This window comes from Haemaphysalis longicornis, unplaced genomic scaffold, assembly GCF_048455015.1.
Source record: "Haemaphysalis longicornis isolate Haplotype H1 unplaced genomic scaffold, Haemaphysalis longicornis Haplotype H1 scaffold_7, whole genome shotgun sequence".
Classification (NCBI taxonomy): domain Eukaryota; kingdom Metazoa; phylum Arthropoda; class Arachnida; order Ixodida; family Ixodidae; genus Haemaphysalis; species Haemaphysalis longicornis.
In genome coordinates this window covers 58134846-58158000 of record NW_027526422.1, presented here as the reverse complement: position 1 = coordinate 58158000, position 23155 = coordinate 58134846, and the positions used below count along the sequence as shown (strand labels likewise).

General features: G+C 47.1%; 2 protein-coding genes across 4 annotated transcripts in view; both read left to right on the top strand.

Annotated features, from left to right (window-relative positions):
* Positions 1-5360, top strand: part of Pcm (5'-3' exoribonuclease pacman) — a 74036-nt gene extending 68676 nt beyond the window's left edge. For both annotated transcript variants that reach the window (XM_077677442.1, XM_077677441.1), the window contains one exon: positions 3589-5360. In XM_077677442.1, coding sequence (XP_077533568.1) covers positions 3589-3936 — 348 coding nt within the window. In that variant the 3' untranslated portion in view covers positions 3937-5360. The remainder of the gene's footprint in view (positions 1-3588) is intronic.
* A 2017-nt stretch (positions 5361-7377) lies between these two features.
* Ints2 (integrator complex subunit 2) overlaps positions 7378-23155 on the top strand; it is a 49828-nt gene continuing 34050 nt past the window's right edge. The window contains exons 1-11 of one of the 2 annotated variants that reach the window (XM_077677439.1): positions 7378-7787; positions 7863-8001; positions 8495-8597; positions 9796-9909; positions 10824-10954; positions 12209-12418; positions 14316-14494; positions 14952-15149; positions 17409-17592; positions 18367-18489; positions 20042-20273. In XM_077677439.1, coding sequence (XP_077533565.1) covers positions 7483-7787; positions 7863-8001; positions 8495-8597; positions 9796-9909; positions 10824-10954; positions 12209-12418; positions 14316-14494; positions 14952-15149; positions 17409-17592; positions 18367-18489; positions 20042-20273 — 1918 coding nt within the window. In that variant the 5' untranslated portion in view covers positions 7378-7482. The remainder of the gene's footprint in view (positions 7788-7862; positions 8002-8494; positions 8598-9795; positions 9910-10823; positions 10955-12208; positions 12419-14315; positions 14495-14951; positions 15150-17408; positions 17593-18366; positions 18490-20041; positions 20274-23155) is intronic. The other variant, XM_077677440.1, reaches the window with a different exon arrangement.

The window sequence follows — 23155 nt, the reverse complement described above, 5'->3', positions numbered from 1 at the left end:
GCTTGCAATCAGCATAATTAACTAATTAGGCAATTAGTCAACTAGATTTTTGTGTCAGCGGGATCAGAAATGTGTATTGTGTGCAAGGAAGCTGTTAGATTATTGCATTATATCCTGTAGGCCTAAAGAAATAATGAGAAAAGTTTCACCTTCCTTTCGAAATCAGAAATACAGTCGAATCTCGCTACAACGAAATTGACGGGACGTGCGAAAAATTTCGTTGAAGCGAAAATTCGTTGAGGCGAAATCTGCCGCAACACACCACGGAAAGGCCAGAAAAATAGCCCCGTATGCTTCCGCATCATTGGCAGCATAATACAATGTTTAGAAAAAGGAGTGACGCGCAATAACGTCATGTTTATTCGGATAACAAACATACCAACGGTTATCTGTTCTTTCACTGCACGCGAAGAACGTGTTGCGGAGTGGGGTGAAGAAATGCAGGCGCAAAACGTATTGCTGTACAACAAGGCGTGTCCACCGAGCTGATTACTTGCAGATAGCTGCTAGGCCGTCGGAAGCCCCCCTCTCACTTGTAGCAGGAGCAGTGCCGTTATCTTATCTGACACTGTGCGGCAGCTACTGACCTTGGCAGGTTATACGCGCGCGCTTGCATTTAACACAACTGCGCGCTCATAACTAAGATAGGATGACTTGGCTTCAAGACCGAACACGCAAACATGATTTTTGCTCTTGGCTATTAAGAATGGTAGAAGGAAAACGGCAAGGACAGCTGCTCACAACGCATACATGACGGCGCCGCGCCAGCAGCGGAGCACATTTGTGCGATTTCAACTGGATACGGATTGGCTGTAGCTCCGGCTTGGCGAACCGGGCCTGCGCCTCACGTAAAGACGGCCAGCCACATCGTTATCACCATCAAACAATGGCGTCCGCCTATGAGTTTTTTTTTTTTTTTTTTTTTTTTTTTTTTTGTGGCGGTGTGGCCGCACCGCGCATGTTTTCGGTGGAACTAAGCGTCCTGAATGTATAAAAAGTTACAGATAGCTGGCGCTATGCTTATTTTATTGTAAAATAATTGTTCAAACCCAGCCCAAATCATAGAAAATTTCGTTGAAGCGAAAGCAAGCCTGACAAATGGTTCGTTGTGGCGAGGACTTTGTTGCATGGACTTCTATGGCTGGCTGACGGGGAATTGGAAATATTTCGTTGAAGCGGAAATTTCGTTGAAGCGGCGTTCGTTGTAGCGGGGTTCGACTGTAGTCTCATGTCAAAGAAAAAGTGAATCTTCTTTCTTTCTTTTTGGATACCTAAAGGAAATAAAGCAATAATCAAATAGCTTCCTTGCACAGAATTGACCTTCCTGGTGATGCTGACATAAAAATCTTGTTGAGTTCTTGCCTAATTGGTCAATTAATTAATCTTGTGACAGCTCTGGGAAGGTAATTAGACTGGTAACTCAAAAAGTATAGAAGATATTTTTAAACTGATTTAAGTTTTGCTATTAGGTTAGTTAACTACATAAAATCTCCTCTTTTCACTAAATTTGGTCCATAATTAACAAAAATAGTTTCACTTGCCACGTCTCCCCTTAAAGGAGCCATGAAGAGAAAATGCAAGTTGGTTTTATTCGGAAGATTTCGTGTTTTATAGTGCCCCCAGCGCTTGTCCGGATACAAACGATGCTTTATTCACTGAGAAATTAAACAATTTAGGTTAAAATTTTGATTCTCCTGCTAAATCGTTTGTTTTCGGGGTCTGCAATGACATCACAGGAACCGACCACTCTGCAGCCTAGAATACCTTCATTCACGCATCCGCCGTACAGGGTGCAGACACGTATACGCTGGCGCCGCCATTTTGGGTCGCTCGCTCGCCACCGAAGCAAGTCATTGTGTCAAAACCGCGCTAAAATTATCGCCGCAACGCGGTTTACTGAAGAAGTTTGAATCATATTGTCTGTTTCGCGTTGCTAGGTCTCGTGGGAAACGAAAAGAATAACGCGTTGAGCCCGTTGGCCCAATTGCGGCGGCACGGGACCGTTCAAAGGTTGTCTCCGCCCTGTACAGCGTTGTTGGTTTGTTCCCGCGTTTCTTTACGTTACCCGAACCTAGATGGCGCCACCATACCGTGGCAAGCGTTTGGTTTGTTTTTGCTCGTATTTAAACCTGGCTTGTTTTTGTTCTGGGGGAAAATATTTGTTCCCTGAAACAGTGCTCGCTCGACAAATGGGGTCACGTAAGACACCGTTGCTTGCGTCAATCGGCCAGTGTCGTCTGAGACAACCCCAAGCCCCGTAGTTCTTTGTAGCTAAACCAAGCATGCTGTGCGCAGTACGAACAGCAGTACGCATCAGTACTTCTATGTTTACATGTGCTTTCGTAACTTCCACTGTTTGTCCCATCATTCTTATTGCTTTGTAAAGAATGTGCCCTAAATTTAAGCGCAAATCGCTCGTTCGGCTAGTTTGTAAGCTCTACCTAATTTGCGTCTGCTTCTGCCGGCCTCCGCCAATCGCAGAGCTGGCTCAAATGACATCATAGGTTCTGTTGCGGGAAATGAGCTGGTAGGTCGCATGGCCATTCCCTTTTTTCCTAATTATGTAGCTTGTTTGAGCGAAGTTTACGTTAAAAGTGGTGTCAGTATGATTCTAACGAAGCAATCTTTTGAATGAACCAAACTTGTGTTTTCTCTTCATGGCTCCTTTTAGGCCAACAAACCTTCGGGATGCAGTTGACGAGTGTTGACTGGTGGGCTAGTTGGTATTTAAACATCCTTCATGCACAGCAACAGCGCTGTGTCTGCGTCTTTTCTTTACGTCCTATTGCTGTGCGGAATGTCTAAACACTAACTAGCCCACCAGGCGACACTCGGTGCTGTGTCCGCGTACCTTCAGGATGTTTTCGGCGGTTTCATCCTCTTGCGACACTGTGAAGCCCGTCACAAAATCACACGCATGAGTCTTCTTACATTTGCTGGGCTCCTGTAGTATGGCACCCTATCAACCTTTTCGTTCACTTGTACTACTATTAATACTCTTTTACTTTTTCCACTGACACTTGCATTTCCATTGTCTACACATGAATACAAACAAAGGGCACGTGAAGGTCTCATTACAAAGCCTGGAGATTTAGCCATCTATATTGTATAGGGGCATACATTTTTTTGTTATAATAATGGTAACTTTCATACGTAAGCATTTGATCTGTTGCACGATAATATTGTTAAATTGTAAATCCTATGGAAAGTCCACTGTAGAGGTGCAAAGATGGACTTGCTGATCTTTTAAACTGGTCTGTTATATCCGTGTGTATGTTGTAACAGAATCTGCAGTAAAGGAAGTGTAAACAATGGCACAGATAGGAAGACCAACCAAGCATCGCAAATCGGTATGTTGTATCCAAATATCTGTTGCTAGCAGATCTATTCAACGAGGTTATTATATCCGTTGACAGGACAGCTTTACTTTGTTGAGGTTTCAAATGCATGGCTCCCTATGGAGATTTCAAGGGGAATTTCATTTACTTCGTTATATCCTGTTACGTTGTAACAAGGTGAAACTTCGTTAAAAGTAGCAAAGGGAGCTTCTGAAACAGATCATATGTCTCTCATCATCGCACATGCCAGGTGATGCGGAAGTCCTCAAAGCCAGGTGCAGGAGCCAATGGATCGAAATCACCCATGAAGAAGGAGTCCTCAAACGGGGTTGCGTTGAAGGGAGTAGCAGCGCCTTCAAAACAGACTGCGAAGCCCACTCCGAAGCCTGCTGCGAAAGTGGAGCCAGAGCCAGAGACAAAGCCCGTTCCCAAGCCAGTTCTGCAGCCATCTCCCGAGGCTGACATTGTGCTGGAGCCGAAACGGACTTCTAGGGGCCCGTCAGCAGCGTCTGATGATGGAGCTTCCTCTGAAGCGAAATCGAAATCACGCAGGTCCAGACTGGCGCTCAAGTTTGAAAGCACGCCGGGTGCCTCGTGAGCACTTGTGTGTGAGAGATCAATCATCGGGCTCGCATCATCTGGATCGGGGCATCAGTGGGGTTTTACTTCATCGGAGTGCTTGCTGGAGTGTTGATTCCTTAATGACGAGGCTTTGAGCAAAGGCAACTCCGGTTTCACGAAAATTCAATTAGTGCAGAGTGCATCGTTAAGTTGCCACGCCATTATGTTCTCCCTTTACGTAGGCAGGGTAATTTTTAATTGATTTTTGGCCTAAGTCTGCTATTGTGGGGCGTTGCGTGACGTATGCATTGTCTCCTTTCTTTTTACTCCTTTTTTTTTTTTTTTTTTTTTTTTTTTTTTTTTTTTTTTTTTCCCCCGCTCGCACCAACCTTTTACAATCATGCTTGCCATTCAGACTAGCATAAGCTTTGTGCATAATTCGAAGCAGAAAAAAAATAACGCTTGTTACCTTTGGTGAATGCATCATGCGTAATTAATCGGCTTAGCTTAATCCTACTCATTCTCAATCGAGTGACGCATAACTTTGTGATTATTGTTGCGATTTTAAGCTTCCTTAGCGCATGCCTTATAATTACTGCCCCATTTGCTGTCAGAAGCAAACTGTTTCTGAGTGATCGTAACTGTCTGTCCTTTTTTTTTTTTTTTTGCTGCCAGTTTTTGTATTACCAATAACTGCGTTTTGTTTGATCGGCCGCGAAACTTTTCGGCCCTGTCTTGAATGATGATTAGCGCAAAGCGTTTGCAGCAAATGTCTTGTTCAACAAAAGTATACATTGTTGAATTAACCTGTATGATGTAGATGCTTGTTTTCTAATGATGTTTTCTGATGAGAGGGACATATGAGGTGCCTTTTTTTTTTTTTTTTTTTTTAATCTCGCATTTGGTGGAGAAATGAATTAGTAGGTATTTTTGTTGCGATTACTCGTACGAAAACCCACATCGTTGTTGAAACGGCAGTTTTGCTTGTCAATCGTGTGTTAAAAATGCTTGTTGCGCAGTCCGTCTCATTCGCGTCACTGCGCCTTGTGATGCTTATTCTGCCGTTCCATTTATAATTGTGTTTTGCTGTTTATTGTTTTGTGATTCCTAAGTGATTTGGAGACGTTTGATGCCATTTTGTTTAGTACAAAGCCTATTTTAACCGAAACAACTATTTGTACGTCCCACTGGCATCTCTGGCCTCTTCTCTTTTCTAATCCATCCTCATCTCATGTCATGCTTGCTAATAACCTTTTCACAGTCATTTCCAGGTTTTAGCGTCGTGGTTTTTCTGTGCCTGTAAATGAAATTTGGTTTAAGTGGGGTGCAAAATTTTCACCAGCAGTTTTGATTTCCTGAATCATTCATTAAATGTGGGCAAATTGTGGTGTGGCCGTTGGCCTGGCCTCACTTGAGAGAGGTGAGGATGATAAATGTAAATAAAGTCCTAAAAAAACACTGCATTTCTGTATTTCTTTCTTTCTTTTTTTTTTTTTGTGGGAAAAGTGTCTTTTCATTGCAGTTCGAAATGGTAGTGCATTGTATGGGAACTAGACAGAGGATGTTGGTGTAGTAGAATGGCTTAGGAGTCGCTGTGACAACCACCAGCTGTCAGGGTCATCAGATGCAATATTTCAGTGCATTAAACTATGGCAGTCATTGCGCCTTCTTGGCCACGGAAATTATTATACAATATAGTGGTTGTTCTAAGTGCGGAGCACTTTAGGGGCCCAGCTCTTCATTCTAGCTTGTCTGGCATCACGCACCCAAACAGAGGCTTCATAAAGAAAACCGCCTTCCCTGGTTGGTATTGAACCTGGGTTCCTCGCGTTACGAAGCCATGTACATCCCATTGAGCCACAGAGACACATTCACCCATATGAAAAATGGTGGTGGTGATCTTTGGGCTGCACCATTGCCATGGACGGTGTCGTTAACACATTAATTGCCCCAAATTCATGAAAACTAAATCCAGTGTATCTCTATAGATCTTTTCAGGGGTTGCGGCGCTTCTCTTGGCTACTTTTGGTATAAACACCAGGCTGATACCAAAACTAGTCAAGAGAGGTCACCACAGCCCCTCTTGGCGGGCTGTGCACTCGCAACTTTCACGTTGAGTGAAACTGCCTTAATCTTTTGATTCCATCTCCAAGGGAACTGGAAGTTGACTACCATCGCAGAGGTTGTCAAGAGAAACTATGGCTGTCAAGACAAGCTGTATGGTCGAAAAGTGCATACAGCATGGAGAGATTCTTAACATTTTTCATATGGCTCCACTGGAAAGGTGGCAGCGGTGGCCAAACTTGCACCACGTTGGTGTTGAAAATCATAAATAAGCTTGTAGTATTTGCTTTTCAGTGAGACATCGAGAGCCTTGGTGTTCCTGGCAAGAGTTAGTAATTTGGGTTCCTTTGGATTGCAGATTGCAACAAAACTGCTATTGATGTCATGTAAATCAAAGCACTGCCTGTTCGATTGAACGTAATCTACAAAGCCTCTTTTGCCCATGCAAATGCTGTGCTGTAGCCCGCAGTTCTTTGGGTGATAGTCCGTTCCAAGGTAAATACAAGCACCCCTACACCAACCTAAAAAATACCAAACCATTTTATTTACGAAAAGAATGCGCAGAGTGGAGCTAAGAGTACACTTGACAATAAGAAATCGTGCATCTTCAAAAAAAAAAAGAAAAGGCTTTTCTTGCGTTCGAACCCGGGAGCTCGTCCTCAACATCACGTTTCTACCCCAAGGCCACAACCCCTTTTAGCAGTTGCATAAAAGAATAGATGGAGTGTTCCAAGCGAACCAGTAGATTGCACTGGGTATGTACAGGAAATGCCGGGCTTGTGCCCACAAGGAAATAATATTGTGTTATTCAGTTGGTTAGGGCTTGCAGTGGCATTCGGACCAGCTTTTTTAATTGCAAGAAACGTGGTCCTCTATGTACGTAGAACTTGAGTTTCGGCGACGTGTCAGTAGACCTGAAAGCGCATGTGGAAGCATGACGGTAGGCCTAACGTTTTGTCGCCCCCTAGCTCGAGCGCTCTACTGAGCATCAAGCTTTCTGCAACTGCAAGCGTTTTATAAACTGGAAAATAGGTAATTTCAGCATGGTCAAACTGATTTCACATATTTTCCACTACGTTTGCAAGTAACAAAAGCGGAAAAAAAATTACTCGGAGCAACGCTTGCTGTCTGGAAAGTGAACATCAATTACAACAGGCCCAATCTGTTACATAACCGGCTTGCTCTGATTGGGTGCTGGCACACACGATTATTTAGCTCTCTCTCTCTCTCTTTCGTTTACAAGCTCCCGGACATGGCAACCTGACGGCTGAGTGTGGACATTCTGAAATAAAATTATTCCCGACAATAAACGTAAACTACGGCAAATATTGATCAATAGCAACAAAACATCAAATTTTATCTTCTAATGCTTAGCTCCTAGCCAAGGGCGCCAAGGCTAACCCGCTCCTCGGGTTCCTATCGGCATCGACATCAATCGCTTTCGCTTGTGAATGCCGCAAGTGCATCCGTGCGTTTTCACGCCGGTGCGACCGTCTCGGATGAGTGCGAGCAAGTGACAATGGCCAGAGAGGAATTCAGCACCAGTTACAAGGTTCCAGTCACACCTCGAGCTTTCGACGCAATACAGAATGTCGACGTCGATAGCCTGGCAGCGCTGCCAGAATGGGAGCTTCGTCCCCTACTACCCTGCCTCGTTCGCATGGCTTTATGCTCCCCTCTGGATCAGCGCAAGGACTGGGCCCAGAAAAAGAAGACAGTGCTGAAAATATTGTCTGGTATCGAGCTCGTCAATTCGCTCGTAGCCCTCCTTTCGATCGACTTTCACGCCCTCGAGCTTGACGTGAAGAAGGAGCAGCAACTTCGGTAATGACAACACCATCGCGCGCTTTGTTGCCCGTGGTGATCGCGTAACCGCTATAACGCTGATGTTTTTTTCAGGTTGAAGCTCGGAGCCCACTCTGGGGACAGCATATTGATATCTTCGCTCCAGAATTCCCTAGCCCTCGAGTTTGAGAGGAGCGATGCTGCCAGGAAGTTGCGACTGGTTCTCAGCGAACTTCTTGCCTTCATCGCTCAGGTCAGATCTCGAATGTTTTTCGTCATCTAGCGCAGCTTTCACCTTAACTATTGCAGCCCATTGATTTGGTTGACTTGCAATTAACTTTCGTGCATGTAACCGTACGTTTAGACGCTTGTTTATCAATAATTGTACGCAACGCAGTAGTAAGCACTGTTCATATCTTGGTACTCGCCTAGCTGTGCATACACCGCGATTTTGTAGGAAGCATAGTCCTTATAGAGAAGGCAGAATACAGTTCTAAATGTCTCAGAAAATTGATGGCATGGTGTGTTGCTCGGGCATCCCTGTCATCAACTGCGCGGGTTGCTTTGAAATAACTAGTTGCTTGTCACCAACTGCGCTATCGTGAGAACGAATAGAGGCATTACGCGTGCAACACTCTGGATTTCATTCCTACATCTTGTCTGACCATGCTGCACCACTCTTTGTTGATTGTTGAAATTATTTAGCCTTTCTAGGTTTTTAATGACTGCGAAATTTATGTGACCAGGTCAAAGACAACCGTACTGAGCTTGGCACAAAAACGTCGGACCTCTTCGACAACGATGTCTACTTGGATGAAGTTGCTGATGTTATGTGCATCGCCCATGCAGGTAAGCTCTTTGTGATAGTACACCGAAGCTTCGTCGTCACTTTACCTGCACAAATACCTAATACGCTTTGCGCTTGCATTGTTTTACTTCACTATCTCAACACCAACTTTTATGTTTACAGTGTCTGCCAAGCTTACAAGTTATGTGAGAGCGGTGACCGCTGTCAGATGTACTTAGTAACTATGAAACAAGCAATTGTGATGAAGTGATGAATCTTTCCAATTTTGCCTCATCCCCTCTCATGTGCATATCTCAAAGTTTAGCAATTCAACCTCTGAAAAGCCGGTCTCTCTCATATAGCAAAGGAAGGATATGGCTCTTTCTGGGCAAACGTGCTAGTTGCCAGCTTATGCATACGGTAATCAATGTGTTAACGTAAAACTGAAATAAAAGCAGAGTATAAATCTGACACATCTGGTGGTTACCTCAATTTCTCATTGTTTTATTCTTATTATGGTTGAACTTTTAGCTGTATTCATGTACATATTTCCCGGTTGTGTTTGAATAACCAGCAACTCAACAGTATGTGACAGCTTTTGCAAAAGACAGCGTAAATCCTCCCGGAAACTCTTCACTGCGTCACTGTGTTGCTTGGAGAAATGCCTGACAATATTTTGTTTGCTTCGTACTGTATTTCCTAATTGCTTCTGTGTACACCAAGGTTTCGTGCCATTCCATCTTATTTCTACTTTGACTTTCAAAAATTTGGATCAGGTCACAAAGGGTCAGAACAAAGGCTCGTCATCCTGTGCAAACTGCACATGAAGATTGAAGTAAGGTATGCGCCTCACAAGCAAAAAATCGCCCGGCCAATGGATCTAATACTACTATTAGAAACACAAACAAAGTACTCAAATACGATGTGCGTGTAATGAAACGTTATCGCTAGCTAGCTTGAAGTTGGGACTTACATAAACATGGGCCAATGTTCTTTCTTTCGCGCCATCTTGACTTCGAGCAATTGTAACAGGAAGATGCTTCAGCAATGACATTTGCCATTTCCACCATCTTCAACGTTCTCTGTTCTTGCACATTGTCCAAACTGCCCACCCCCTTTTCCAGGTTGTTTCATCGTACTTCCCGCCATGCCTTCTTTATTTGTTATGAAATAGCTGTTTTTTACTCGGAACATTTTTTTTAACATTTTTGAACATTTTTACGGAACATTTTTTTACTCGGAACCCTTATTTTTTTGCAGAGCTCCCGGGAATTCTTCACATTCAGGATATTGCGGAGACCCTCATCCACCTGCGGAATGGCCCAGACCTCCTGTGCCGACTCATTGCAAATGCCCCCGACAGCTTTTCAGAAGGTGGGATATGTACCCTGTAGCTGATGGGCACTGTTAAAGGGGCACAGAGATGGTTTGAACAATATCTGATACCTGTGCTACATGAGCATTTCGAAGGCCTTTGAGTCGAATGTCATTTGACTCAAAGACACCTTTAAGCTGCGACACGACGTTTTTCGAAGGCCTTTGGTTGAAATACCATTTGAGTCAAAGGAGCATAGTTAAAAAACTTGCAGTCACCGACCAAAGGCTTATTAAAAGCGTAAAAAAGAGATGTTTCGGCTTCCGTACGGAAGCCTTGTTCACTGATCAAATAAGCACGACGCTTTTTTAAGTGTGCTGAATTAATCGACCCACGCATCTGGCATACGTCGGAGCACCACCATTGAACTTTGATGTTCGCAAAGGCCCTTGAAACGCGAACGGTTGTGCTCTTGGGCACACTTTCTGCATGCTGTAATAACAAAACAATTATTTACGAGCAAAACTTGGCGACTAAAGTGCGCAATGTTCGTAACTTGTCACTTGTTTTTGTTTTCTATTACTCGCTCCAGAATTATAGGGTGACTTGTCACTCTCAACACCGGTGGTGCAAAAAAATAAACTGGCTGTTAGTGCATGTTTTCTGTGCGCTTGTAGGTTGTTATCAATTTGATCACTGATAATTGTTTTTGGCCCATTTTAACTCTAAAATTAAATTTTTTGTCAATAGCGAAACAGGGCAGCAGTGATGACACCAAAACACGGCGGGCAAACATTGGAACTTTGAATTGCCTTTAAGAATTGTCGTGTAGATTGACAGAACTCCTTCCACTTCGAATGGCATTTGAAATTTTGTAGTCCATTCGACTCAAATGTCCTTTTAAATGCTCGTGTAGCGCAGCTATGAGGCCACTTTAAAGAGTCTTTCCTGTCGCGTCTCTGGCCCCTTGCAGTGTGCCTGGCCCTCATCTCCAACGGTGACAAGCAGGACGAGGACTCGGCCAGTGGCTGCGTGCGCATGCAGGCACTACACCTGCTCTGCCGGATGAACCCAGCTCAGGCCTTGGTGGTTCGGGCCAAGGCGGTAAGGCTCCTTTTATCTTATTTTTCTGGGGGAGGGGGCGGCCAAAAGGCCTTGGTTGCTCGCGCATTTTTCTAAGCTTCAAATGAAAGTTATGGGCAGTTTCGATGCGAAAGCAATGAATGGCAAAATACACTTTATGGGCCGGTTTGGCACACTGTTGCTTTCAGTTCTGAAATACGATGACGAAAAGTTGTCCTTGGAGTCAGTGCTCCTAATGTGATACAAAAAGTCGCATTTAGAATCGTCCAAATCGCTAAATGTGTGGCATTTCTGGGGCGTTGTGGCGCGCGATGTTGACGCCGTCTGCGTATAATCTGAGCGCCCGTCACGTGACATCGACGGTGCTTTAAAAAAATCATGGTGCACAGAAAAATAAAGCAAAGAGGATGTAAGTGTCTTTACTACTCAGTAGATGGCGCCAGCTCTCAAAGCGCACCGTGAAAGCGCCAAATTCGAATGAAAATAAAAACATCAAAATTTGAACTTGAAAGCGTCGATAGTATACCATTAATTTGAACAGCTGTTGGCAGGAAGGTGTTAACGCCTCATTTACGCCTGTTTGGCCCTGAGTACCTACCTTCACACTCACTCTTAATGTAGTGTTTTTCAGGTGTTTAGAATAAGCAACAAACATAGCTCATGGATTGCAACTTCAGAAAGTGCCTGGCAAAGGTTTTTTATGTCAAGCCACACACAACATCCCCGTGAGCTATGCCGCTTGTGAGTGGGGTGGAATACCTCAATTTCTGCTGTTGTGCCACTTTCGCAACCACTGTCAGTGAGCTGGGCTTCAGGGAAGACTCATTCCACAGTTGTCAGTTTCCCTGCAGCCTTGCGTCAGAGCTGAAGATTAGCCAAGGACCCACCGCAGTGGCTAAGGCATTAGTGCTGCTGAGCCCAAAGGACACACGTTCGATTCCGGGCTGCGGCGGCCGCTTTTCTGATGGATGCGAAAAGCAAAAATGACCATGTGTACGAGATTTCGGCGCATGTTAAACATGATCAGGTGGTCAAAATTAATCTGGAGCCCTTCACTACGGTGCGCCTTATCGCTTGCATTGAGTCAGCGCGTTAAACCCTGCAATCAATCAATTGTCAGTGCAGTTGCAAGAACATTGAGAATGATGAGGGGGACATCCGGACTTTTTGTGAAAGGGACTGGGGGAGCGTTTGACCTGATGTGCCCTTTTCGGCAGTGGGTTGGAGCTCCAGCCCCCGATGTAAGGAGGCAATCTCTCTCCCTCTCGGTTCCAGGTGGAAATGTGCCGCATGCCGGGGCTGGCGGTGCTGCTGAGCCTGGACCACTGCCGCAGTGCCGAGCAGCAGCAGGGGCAGCAGCAGGGGGTGGGTGGGGGCACTGAGTCGGATGGGGGTGACCTGGTGGCCTTTGTGAGTGGCCTGCTGCTGGGAAGCGACGACAAGGTGCGCTCCTGGCTGGCCCAGTATGTGCGCAGCTGCCAGAAGGTGAGCGAAAGGAGGGCACCCCCCCTCCCTCCTCCTTCCTTTCCCCTTCTTTTAGGACCGAAGCCCCTTAGGGGCTGGGGCTGTTGGCGTCTCCTGTCGTCGTCGTAATCGTCGTTCGTCTTATGTAGTCACAGTACTAAAGCACTGGGAAACTCGTTTCCGCCTCGTGCTATACTCGGGAACAAGTTAAGAACGGCACCAGCTCATGTACGGTATCACTCCGCCTAAGCGACGGACCCGGATGTCAATGGGCACGCGCGTTTTGAAAGGAGACTGCCACGAATGCGTGATAGCGTCTGCCTTTTCTCACGTAGTTTATTTGCCGTCGCTGCAGTAGTTTATAAGCATATTAGGTCCAAAAAGATACAAAAACGGCTCGTGCCATGTTCAAAATATTCCCAGTAACGCGCTACTTGTGCTGCGCGGAGTGACATCCGGCTGCGGTGATGAGGCACAGCGGCAACTTCGGTGCCGTTCTTAAGTTGTAACCGAGTATAGAACGTAACGCATGCTAAAGTAACATGGGGCACTTGTTTACGCCTCGCGCTGGAACGCTTCGTGCTTTAAAGACACGAGACTTTTAGAGCAAAGCTGTATACCTCTACCTCCCAGCAGTTTCATCTCCGTTGGCGAAAATGCCAAGGTGCCAAGAATACACTTATACACTGCATGCTTCGCCCCTGCCCAGGTTTCATGTTAGCGCACATAAAAGATCCTCAGGTGGTCAGGATGTGTCTGGAGCCCTCCACTGTGATGTGCCTCATATCCCAGGTGTAGCTTCAATGCATTAAACCCCACCATCAATCTTATCAGTGAGTTTGTTCCCGGAGGTTTGGGGGTGGGTTGATTTTTGTTGCACTCGTATTTATGTTCTGCCAAATCTATTTTCATTCTAACAACTTGTTGAACATTAGGTTAGAGGAGTTGTGTTGTTATCTGTTTGGTTTGGACCCGATACCACCATTGAATGTGGATTTCCCTTGGCATGTTTTGTTTGCACTAGGTTCACTTGCATCCATGTCAGGTGTTTGAGCACCACACCAGTTCAGCCTCAGGGCTACCTTGAATGTATGAGACTGCAGAAACACTTGACCAGTTGGAATTAGACGATTGCATATAGAGCAGTAATTTAGGCGACTGGTGGGGGTGGTAGCAGCCAGTTATACTACTGGTATTTGTTAGCAGACAAATGTTGCACAACTTAAATGCTGCTTTATACTGGGAACGTTGCATGTGGGCAGCAAGAATGTAATGTAGTGGGGTGTAACCAAACCCATAACCATATTTTTGTAGATTCTTCGGCCTGTTTTCTCTTGCAAGAGGAACACTGTCCTAGTAATTGACTTACCTATTGCAAAGTATAATTCACATGGTTGTCAGGCTCTTCATGCTATGCCAATTTAAAACGAGATTTCTTTCTTTAGTGAGCAAATTAGGGCCCAAAATAATGAGAAATAACCTCCCATTCTGCTTCAGCAGAACAGATGAAAAGAGGACTGTCAGGCCGGATAGGAGGTATCGTGCAGTGAAAAAAGAAAATGTTTCCTTTTCTCTGCCCTCTAACGCTGAAGGCAGTGAGCGAGGTCCAATCCTCACTAAAGCAAAATAACGCCAACAGAAAGGAAAGCTTTTGCAGCACTTCCAAAAGGGATTACCTTAACTCTAAGGCTCAGTGGTATCGCTTGAGAGCAAAGTGTTAAAAGCATACAGCACTCGCCCACAGCAACGACAAATGTGTGGTGTGAGAGGAATAAGAAAGAAGTGATCCCATGTAATTCGAGTTCCTTAGGTGGGTCCGGACACAACTTAGAAAGAGGTTACAGTGACAGGGGTCTTAAAGGGGGGAGCAGAGGAGGAAGACGCCCTCCCTCTCCCTTCTCTATGTCTTTATTCGCAGAAGGGCGAGTCTGGCCGGGGCAGCACGCTGCAGCTTCTGCGGGAAGAGCTGCTGTCACGGCTGCAGCGGCTGCTGCTGTCCAGCCTGGAGCAGCAGCACGACCTGCCGGACTGCCGCGTGGTGCAGGCCAACGCCCTCCTGCGCCTCTGCTGCGCCCTGCGCGGGATCGCTGCCCTCAAGTCAGTGCCCTTTCTCTCATCCTCTCTCCTCCTCCTCCTCCTCCTCCTCTTGAAAGGGTCACTCTCGCTGTCGGCGCCCTGACTGCTGCAACGCAGACTAAAGAGATGTTTTTTTTTTTCTTCTATTTTCTAAAGCAGGCGTCGGACGTACTACCATGCTTCTTTTCATCATAAAGCTAATACGATGTTCTCTTACCAATATGTACACATTTTAATACAGGTTTTCTTTTGTAACCAACTTTAAACATCACTTTTGCAGTCTGAATCTGGGCAGTGTGTAGCTTTCCTGCCACTGGTGCACTCAAATGAATCAAAGCATTTCACCATTACCACTGCGTTGCCGAATCTAGAACCGCCCCTGCAGGAGAGAGCGCATGTTGTGGGCCGAAAAGGCGAATTTGTTGGTGTCGGCATCTAGTGTTCGTCACACTGTCGTTGACGCCCCCCCTGCATGCAGGTTCACGGAGGACGAGGTGGTGGTGCTGGTGCAGCTGCTGACGTCGCACCCCCCGCCGAGTGCGGCGGGCATCCGCTTCGTCTCCCTGGGCCTGTGCATGCTGCTGGCGTGCCCCTCGCTCGTCTCCAGCCAGGAGCACGAGCGCCAGGCCGTCCAGTGGATACGCTGGCTCATGAGGGAGGAGAGCTACTTTGGCAGGTCGGCTGCTGCGCTGCTGCAAGCGGGGGGAAACGTGGGTCCGCTTGCTCGAAGCCCAACAGGACAGACTTATTTGCAGTCTAATCTTATTGCCGGACTTATTTGGGGTCTTACGTTCCCTAGGCTATAAGACGCTTCCGGAAACTTGTACAATAACGAATAAGTCTCTAAATAAGAATGCAATACTGTATTTATTCGAATCTAGGCCGGCCCCGATTCTAAGCCGACCCCCGAAAGTCCGAAGTCACGAAAAAAAAAAAAAACTTACCTCAAATGTAGGCCGAACAAAAAGGCGAGGTCAGCGTTCACAAAAAGAAAACACGTTTATTGAACATGAAGATGCGGTGCTGGAACTCAATCAGTTTCTCTCCAAAACGACCGGGCAACTTCTGGGCGATTGAGGTTCGATGACAGAGGCTAAAGCCGAAGCGCTTCATCAGTTTCTGTAGCCAGCCCCGACTGGCTTTGGAGTGTACCCGCAATAAGCCTCGTTCCCTTGAAAGCTTCCTTGCTTTTGCCTGGAGCACTTCCGTCGTTACTGGAAGGGTAGCTGCTCGCTGCATCCGAACGAAGTCAGCCAATGCCATCTCCATTTCGTGGTGACGGCCTTCTCGTGGTCCGATGAATGCCATCCTCGTTGCGGCGCAGGCAAATATCCTCTCCCGTTGCGTCCTCCAACGACGGACATTTTTTTCATCCACGCCGAAGTCCCGCCCGGCTTCAACATTCGACGACAACTCCACGGCTAAAACAACCTTTCTTTTAAAAGCGGCACTATAATGGCACCGCTTGTTGGGTGCCATTGCGCTGTCAAAACCAAATGCCACACCGCACGCAGGCCACTATCCGCACAGTTCAAAATGGCGGCATTGCCCCCAGCTATGGCTGCTATGGCCCCTTAAGTGGCTACTCGCTCGTCTAGTAATGGCTACAATACTTTCTTTTCTGGGTGGCGCTAGCTGCGCGCCACTTCCCTCAATTTCACTTGGAAATTGGCGCGTGTTTCAAAATCCTCGAATCCAAGCCGACCCTGGAGTTTGATATATCAGTATTTCAAAAAAACTATCGGCTTCGATTCGAATAAATACGGTAAGTCTGTGAATTAGCCTGCTCCGAGCAGTCTTATTCACAGACTTATGCTGACCCGCCCTGTAGGGCTATTTGCATCTGTGTGGGAGACGAGGAACCTCAAGCCCACTCGTGACTAATTACTCACAAGACAAAACGTGCGCCAGTGTGACATCGCACTCCAGTAGCATAACGTTACGCGAGCTGTAATGAGTGGCAGTTAGGAGTCTGCACACCATGGGCGCACATGACGGGAGCGAGCAGACGATTTTGCAACAGCTGCGCCGCTTAGCAGACGATTTCAAAACAGTCCACTGCTCCATGACTCATGCCCTGGCATCTGCTGCCTGTGCAGGGCCTCTTCGGCACAGGGAAAGCATGGGGGGAGCGTACACTGCAAACGGGGCAGAGAGGCGGTGTCGCGCGAGTTGCCCAGTTACTGGGCTATTTGTAAATGATTCATAACAGTACTCACATGAGCCGCCCGATAGGCCAAATTTATAGAATTGTACCGATACTGTACGGATAATGATAACGCGTGCTCTTGGCCGAAATGCCAAAGCGACAGTTTTTTTTCCACATTCCCCACTCTTCCCTAGCAGCCCCTCCTGTGCGCGTCTAAGTACCCACTGTCCCTATAGACTTCAGTAAGACTGCTTTCTAACCTAGTTTGTGCGCGTGCGGGAAAGCGCACTAGTCCGAATCTTATTCATGGACTTGTTGAAATCTGCGAATAAGACTAGACTGTGAATAAGACAGCCAATAAGCACGTTTGCTCAAGCAAGCAGGCCCTTGTCATCGCAGCACAGAGCTTCTTCAGTGTGAGGGTTGTCTGATCGAAAAAGACACGGGAAATAACTCGGGGCAATAGTGCAAGAGCCGATCTTGTACTGGATTACTGTCGTGTGTGCATGTGTGTATCTGGGTGGGTGTGGGGGGGCAAGTGTGTTTGTGATGTGCTTGTAAGTGTTAATAAAAAAAACCCTCATAACCTTTAGGCTGCGGGACGTGTTGTAAAAGGAGGCTAAAAACTTATTTTTACCTGTCGTAGCTGCTTACTGTGTGACAAACATTGCGAATTCGGTTATTTGAAATTTTAAAAAATTGCACACACATAGCGACAGTGCACCCCTTGGAAGAGTAGCAGGAGCTCAGTGAGTGACCACACCACCGCTGGGTGTGCTGGTGCAGGACGAGCGGCGTGAGCGCCTCGTTCGGGGAGATGCTGCTGCTGATGGCGATCCACTTCCACAGCAACCAGCTGACGCCCATAGCGGACCTGGTCTGCTCCACGCTGGGCATGAAGATCCCCATCCGGCCCAACAGCCTCGCCAAGATGAAGACCATCTTCACCCAGGAGCTCTTCACCGACCAGGTACCACCACCGTGAAAAGGTGGTGTGCACGGGCTTGCGCGTCCATCCAGCACACAGAACAAGGCTGATTGGAGGCGGTGGTGTGCGCTTTGGTAAACTAGTTGTTTAAGAGGGTATCATTAGAGTCTCATCGAAGCGCACCTAACTTACCATTGGGCTGTTGTTTTAAGGATGTTTATCATAATGTAGATCTCTGGGCATTGTAAGGTCTAGTCTGAATTGTTTGACCACGGCCTGTGCAGCATTTTGAGCTCAACTTGGATTGCTGAGTGAGCAGTGACCAAATTGGGATCTCAGCTTGGCCTAAATTGTACAAGTTGTGCTTAGAACCCAGAAACAAGAAGGCACAAAATTTGGACCATGGCAAGCTGCAGCAGTTCAGGTACAAGTTGTACAAGCTATGCAAAAAAATTAATGGGGCTCATGCTTGCTGAGGTTTTGTGTGACCACTAAGCAGCTTTATCGCTTGAACGAGTTTTTAAATGTACACTCCCATTTGCAGCGTCGCAAAGCAACGAGTGGCATCTTGCCTTGAGTGTACCACTGCTTGAACGGTCAAGTTAACAAGTTTCCATGGTATCGCAACGCATCACTTGAAAATCTGAATGTGCATGTGCTGTCGCACCGCCGTGCGTGGGTATTTATGTTTTCTGTGAGTCTGACTGGTTTACAGGGGACAAAGTATGGCAGCCTGAGATGCATGAACATTGTGCTCTGAAGTGAGTGTTGTGGTGCGCTGTCCTTGAGTTCTCTCACCCCTTTCTCTGTGCCCAGGTGGTGACGGCACATGCGGTGAAGGTGGCAGTGACACCCAACTTGAATGCCAACACGGCAGGCTTCCTGCCTGTCCACTGCATCTACCAGCTGCTCAAGAGCAGGGCCTTCACCAAGCACAAGGCAAGCATTTTTTGTGGGCCCATTATGGGTTGCAGCCTGGAGCACTTTGAAATAGGTTTACTGAAAGGGTGGTGTAGCTGATGTAAAGAAGTTGTCAGTCAGCTGTAGCTAGAAAGGCGGGGAAGATTTTTTTTGGTAGTCTCATTTCAATGTTTTTTGTCACAGGGTTGTCTTTTTCTGTAAGTCCATTCATGAGCCACATAATAACCGTTTGCCAATTTAACACTTTATATGGGAGAGCCTTCTCTTTTCTTTTTGTTTTTCAGATTTCTAGGGTAATGTATTATTGTTATTATTATTTTCCATTCAGCACGATTTGGAAGACAGAGTCAAATCTATATTTGCCACTCTACTGCAGGGGAATGTTACAATTTCATGCCCCCATGATTTTGAGCTAAGTTCGTTGTGATCGTATTCAAACCAGCACCTGTGGTGACATGGCAGTGAACTTAAACATGGTACCTTAGGGTGCATCTACTCATACTTTCTCGAGGACAAGAAGGCTGACTGGAAGAGTATTGCTGTGAAGAAGCCGGCGGGCATTTTCACTACTGTTGCGAGTAACGTTGGGTCAGGGGTCAGCAACAGGTGTACACCTCAGTGTAACAGTGGGCAGTGGACGTCCCGAAGAGGGTGTGTACTAACATGTTGTGCTTTGACATGTGGCAAACATGCTGGCGTTCACAGGTTGCTGATACGGGATCACATATAAGGGATCAGTTATTTTATGTGTATGTATGGGATCCTATATACTTATAGATGGTATTCACTGAAAAGTTTACTTGTCAGTTTCTTCGCTTGGCAACACTGGAAAGGGTCACAGACATGGCTGAAGCGCCACGAACATGGCGTGGCTTGTACCACTGCGCCTGCACGCCGCAGAAGAAAAAAACACCGGCGTGCGTCGTCTGATCTGTTCCAACCTGTGGCAACTGGGCATAAAAAGGATAAGAAAGAAAGCAGTTGGGGGCACGCGCAGCGTGTGCACGGGGAACGAGACAGGGGATTGTGGCAGTGCGTGCCTGGGCTTCGGGGAAATCGGACGTGTGTAGACGGGCTCGCATCTCACTAAAGGTGGGGTTTTCTGGGGACACGGTGTCTTTCTTGGGAGCCGCAGCTGGGCACTACGACCCCGGTACCATAAACCTGATTCTCAACGGTGGTGTCACCAGAGATGTCATTAATCGCATTCACACTGGAGTCAAGGCGTTACTTCGCGCTTGGGGGGGGGGGGGGGGGGGGGGGGGGGGGGCAGTTTGGAACATAAAATACACGCCGTGTGCTTAGCACGGTCAAGTTCCGTCATATTGCGGAGCCTGATGTAACCAGTGACAGCGCACTCACATGGTTGCCTGCATGCGTGCCTTGCCAGTGAATACAACCTATATGAGGAATGACAATTTTATGTATGTTGCTGCAGCGGTAATTTTATTTTAAAAAACTGCAAATTATGCGGCAGAAAGTACAGCACTAACTCGCAGTGTTCACGGGGTGGAACTCCTGCACTTTTTTCTTATTGGCATTGTTCACCATTGGCCGTCCTTTGTTGCAGGTGCGCATCAAGGACTGGGTGTTCAAGCAGATCTGCGCCAGCCGTGCCCCTCTGCACCCGATTCTGCCGGCCCTGGTGGAAGTGTACGTCAACTCGGTGATCGTGCCCAGCTGCAAGAGCCCCACCGCCCACGAGATGACCAACGAGCCGCTCTCGGAGGAGGAGATCGCCTCCGTCTTCGGCACCGCCCTGCAGGACGGCACTGCGCCCGACGGGACGACGGACACCCAGGGTACGACCGGTGTAGACTGGGCATAGATGGAAAAGGAGTACACACTGCGCAAGGGCTCGGGGTGTGCGTGGTTTTCTTGTGTCTATGCCTGTCTTACTGTTACGACCATTCGTTGGTGCCATCTTGACGAACTTTCGCTGCTTCTCAGTTTAGTTTTCTGTTGGCGCCCCTTTGGTCGCCAGTCACAACAGCTGTGCGTGCTGTCAGCATGCGTTCCTCACCTGCCTCAGGGTGTGGGTTGTGTGGACCAACCTTACTGGTTGGCCGATCTTGTGGGTGGCTCCTCCTGCGTGCTGGACAAGCTAGGAGTCTATCAATTCCATTAACCAGGACATCATGTCCATCGGCTTGGACTGGAGTCCACTTTCTGCCTGCAGCTGAGCTGAGAAAGGGCAGAGGCAGTGCGTACGACAGAGAATGTTTTTTGTCACTCTGATACAGTTAAACCTCATTATAACGAGACGGGCTATAACGAAATAATGGATATAACGAGCAAATCGTAATTCCCCTTGAAAGTCCCCATAGAAACCAATGTATTTAAAACCTAATTTTAACGAGGTAAAATTTCCCCGTTACGGGATATAACGAACAAATTTCGTTGAGAAATCAAATTTTGAGCTAATTTTACAACAGTGCGCAACGCGGATTTGAGACAGTGCGTGACGAGGCAACTGTATTAGCAGTTCAAAACTCCCGCCACGCGCGTGAAGCTGGCTGGCGCGCCATGCGGACGCTGCGCCCGCGAAGCCCCCTCCCCCCTCCCCCCCCCCCTCTCCCTGCGCACGCCATGCAGACAATGGGGCCCTTCGATTTACAGTGTCGGACTCACCGCGGGCTCCCCGAGAAGCAGTCCGACGTTCGATTTTCCCACGTATCCCTATGGCTTCGGGGAATCCGCGGTGAGCCCGAGAAAAACCCCAATGCACACGGCGCGCGCAGTTTCGTCGCCTTCCTCCCCCGCCCCTCCTCCCCTGTTCATATCGCCGACGTCGCTGCGTAGTTGTGTGTGCGTGGGTTTTGGCAGTCTTCAGCCTTATCTTTTATGGTACTGCCGGCGTGATTCCAACAGCGCGAGTGCGACAGGCGGGAAGCGAAGGCGAAAGACTATCACTCTTGAACAGAAGACGGCTATGATAAGGGCGCGAAGGAAGGTAAGGTGCACTCCGTGGTAAGGTGGCAAGAGACTGACGTGTGGACGAGTACGCTGTACACCATCGTGAGCAACCGAGATTACATCGTCAGCGCTGTTGCACATGGCTTGAAAAGAAGCGCTAAGGACGGCGTCGGAGGGACTAGATGCGGCGGACGTGCTGCGTCGCTACTTCGGCGCGCACGAGGGCGGCGAAGATGGAAGCCATCGCTCGCATCAGGAAGGTGCATCAATGTCCAATTACGGACTTCGTAGCCAAGTCTGTTTGAAATACGAGTTTTGAACTGCAATAAAGTAGGTTCGTGACTTTTCCTTTTTACCTCCGGAATGTGTTTATTTTATAACTGACTATCGCCATGCAGCAAGATGCTATTTCGCCCGCTTTTTGTTTTAGGTAACTACAATGCATAATATTTGCTGTAAGTGTCGGCTACGGCTATAACGAAATATTGGCTATAACGAGCAAATCGCGGCGCCCCTTAAATTTCGTTATAACGAGGTTTAACTGTAATAAATATTTTTACTCTGTTGGGCAGTTTTGTAGGGCAGTGTGTGATGTACTCACACCACGCATACACATTCTGCCTGGCACTAGACCTTTTCTTTTTTTTTCTGTTTATCTACTCTATCAATGTTAATGTTTGTCATAGGCCTGACTGGGAGCTCTTTGCAGAATGACAGATCAGGCTTGTGCCGTCTTTGTGACAAGATTGAACACAAGCAACACATGTGGAGCCCACTGCTGTCGTAGTAGTAACAAGACAAACTGAGCCATTTGGCAGGGTAATGGGACGTGCAAGTGATGCAGTAGCATCAGGTTGTGTCAGCCATTAAAGGGGCCCTGAAAGATATTTTGTCGATACATGGGTGTTCACATTTTCAGGCAAATCAATGTTCCAGTAATCACCTCCAAGAAATTTGTTAAAGTGATGAGTATTAGGGGAGCTTATTGCAAATTAATCACCCTCGTTTTGTGCATCTCCTCACACCGCATGAGCGTGACTGCCCATGATGCCTCACTTCTCGGTGACATCTGCAAAAACATCCACTTGCGTCCGTCGTCTGCTGCTGCGATATTCTGCGCCGCAGCATCGCTCTGGGACGGGGCCGTCTTACTTTCTGCATTCTGTTTGCGCCGATTCTTTTTTTTATCATTCTGCGTATGAATCCTGCACTTCGCTGACGACTGGAAAAGCTGACGGAAGGAATGGAGCGGAACTTTAACGTTTCCACAACACGCTGAAAGATCACATGAAAAGAGACCGACCCTATCCCTGCGCGTATGGGGGAGTCTAAAATATATGAGCGAATGACTAAAGCAGTGGTTCTCAGCCATGACTGCCCCGGGGACCCGTTTTGGGCTTGCTAAAGTGATGGGGGACCCCACGATGGAGCATATGTTGTTTGGTGTCATAACGTCAAACAATTTCTACTTGCAGCTTACGTAGCCTACACACCTATTCGATGCCCGCCTTTTATGGTTGACGCTAATGACGATGCGCACCATGTTAAACAATCTGGTCTTGAATCTAAAATTCTTCTAAACACCTATATATTGCCTCTTCTGTGTATGCTTTTTTTCCTTCTCATAGCTGGCTTGTCGTGCAAAAAGCAGTTGTTAAAATAGGTGCTACGCGGAGAAACTAAACGTACATGTAATGCGGCAAAGCTACATTTTTTGCATTGCAAGAAAGTGGTGGCAAAATCGAGAAAAGAATGGCGGGAGTAAAAG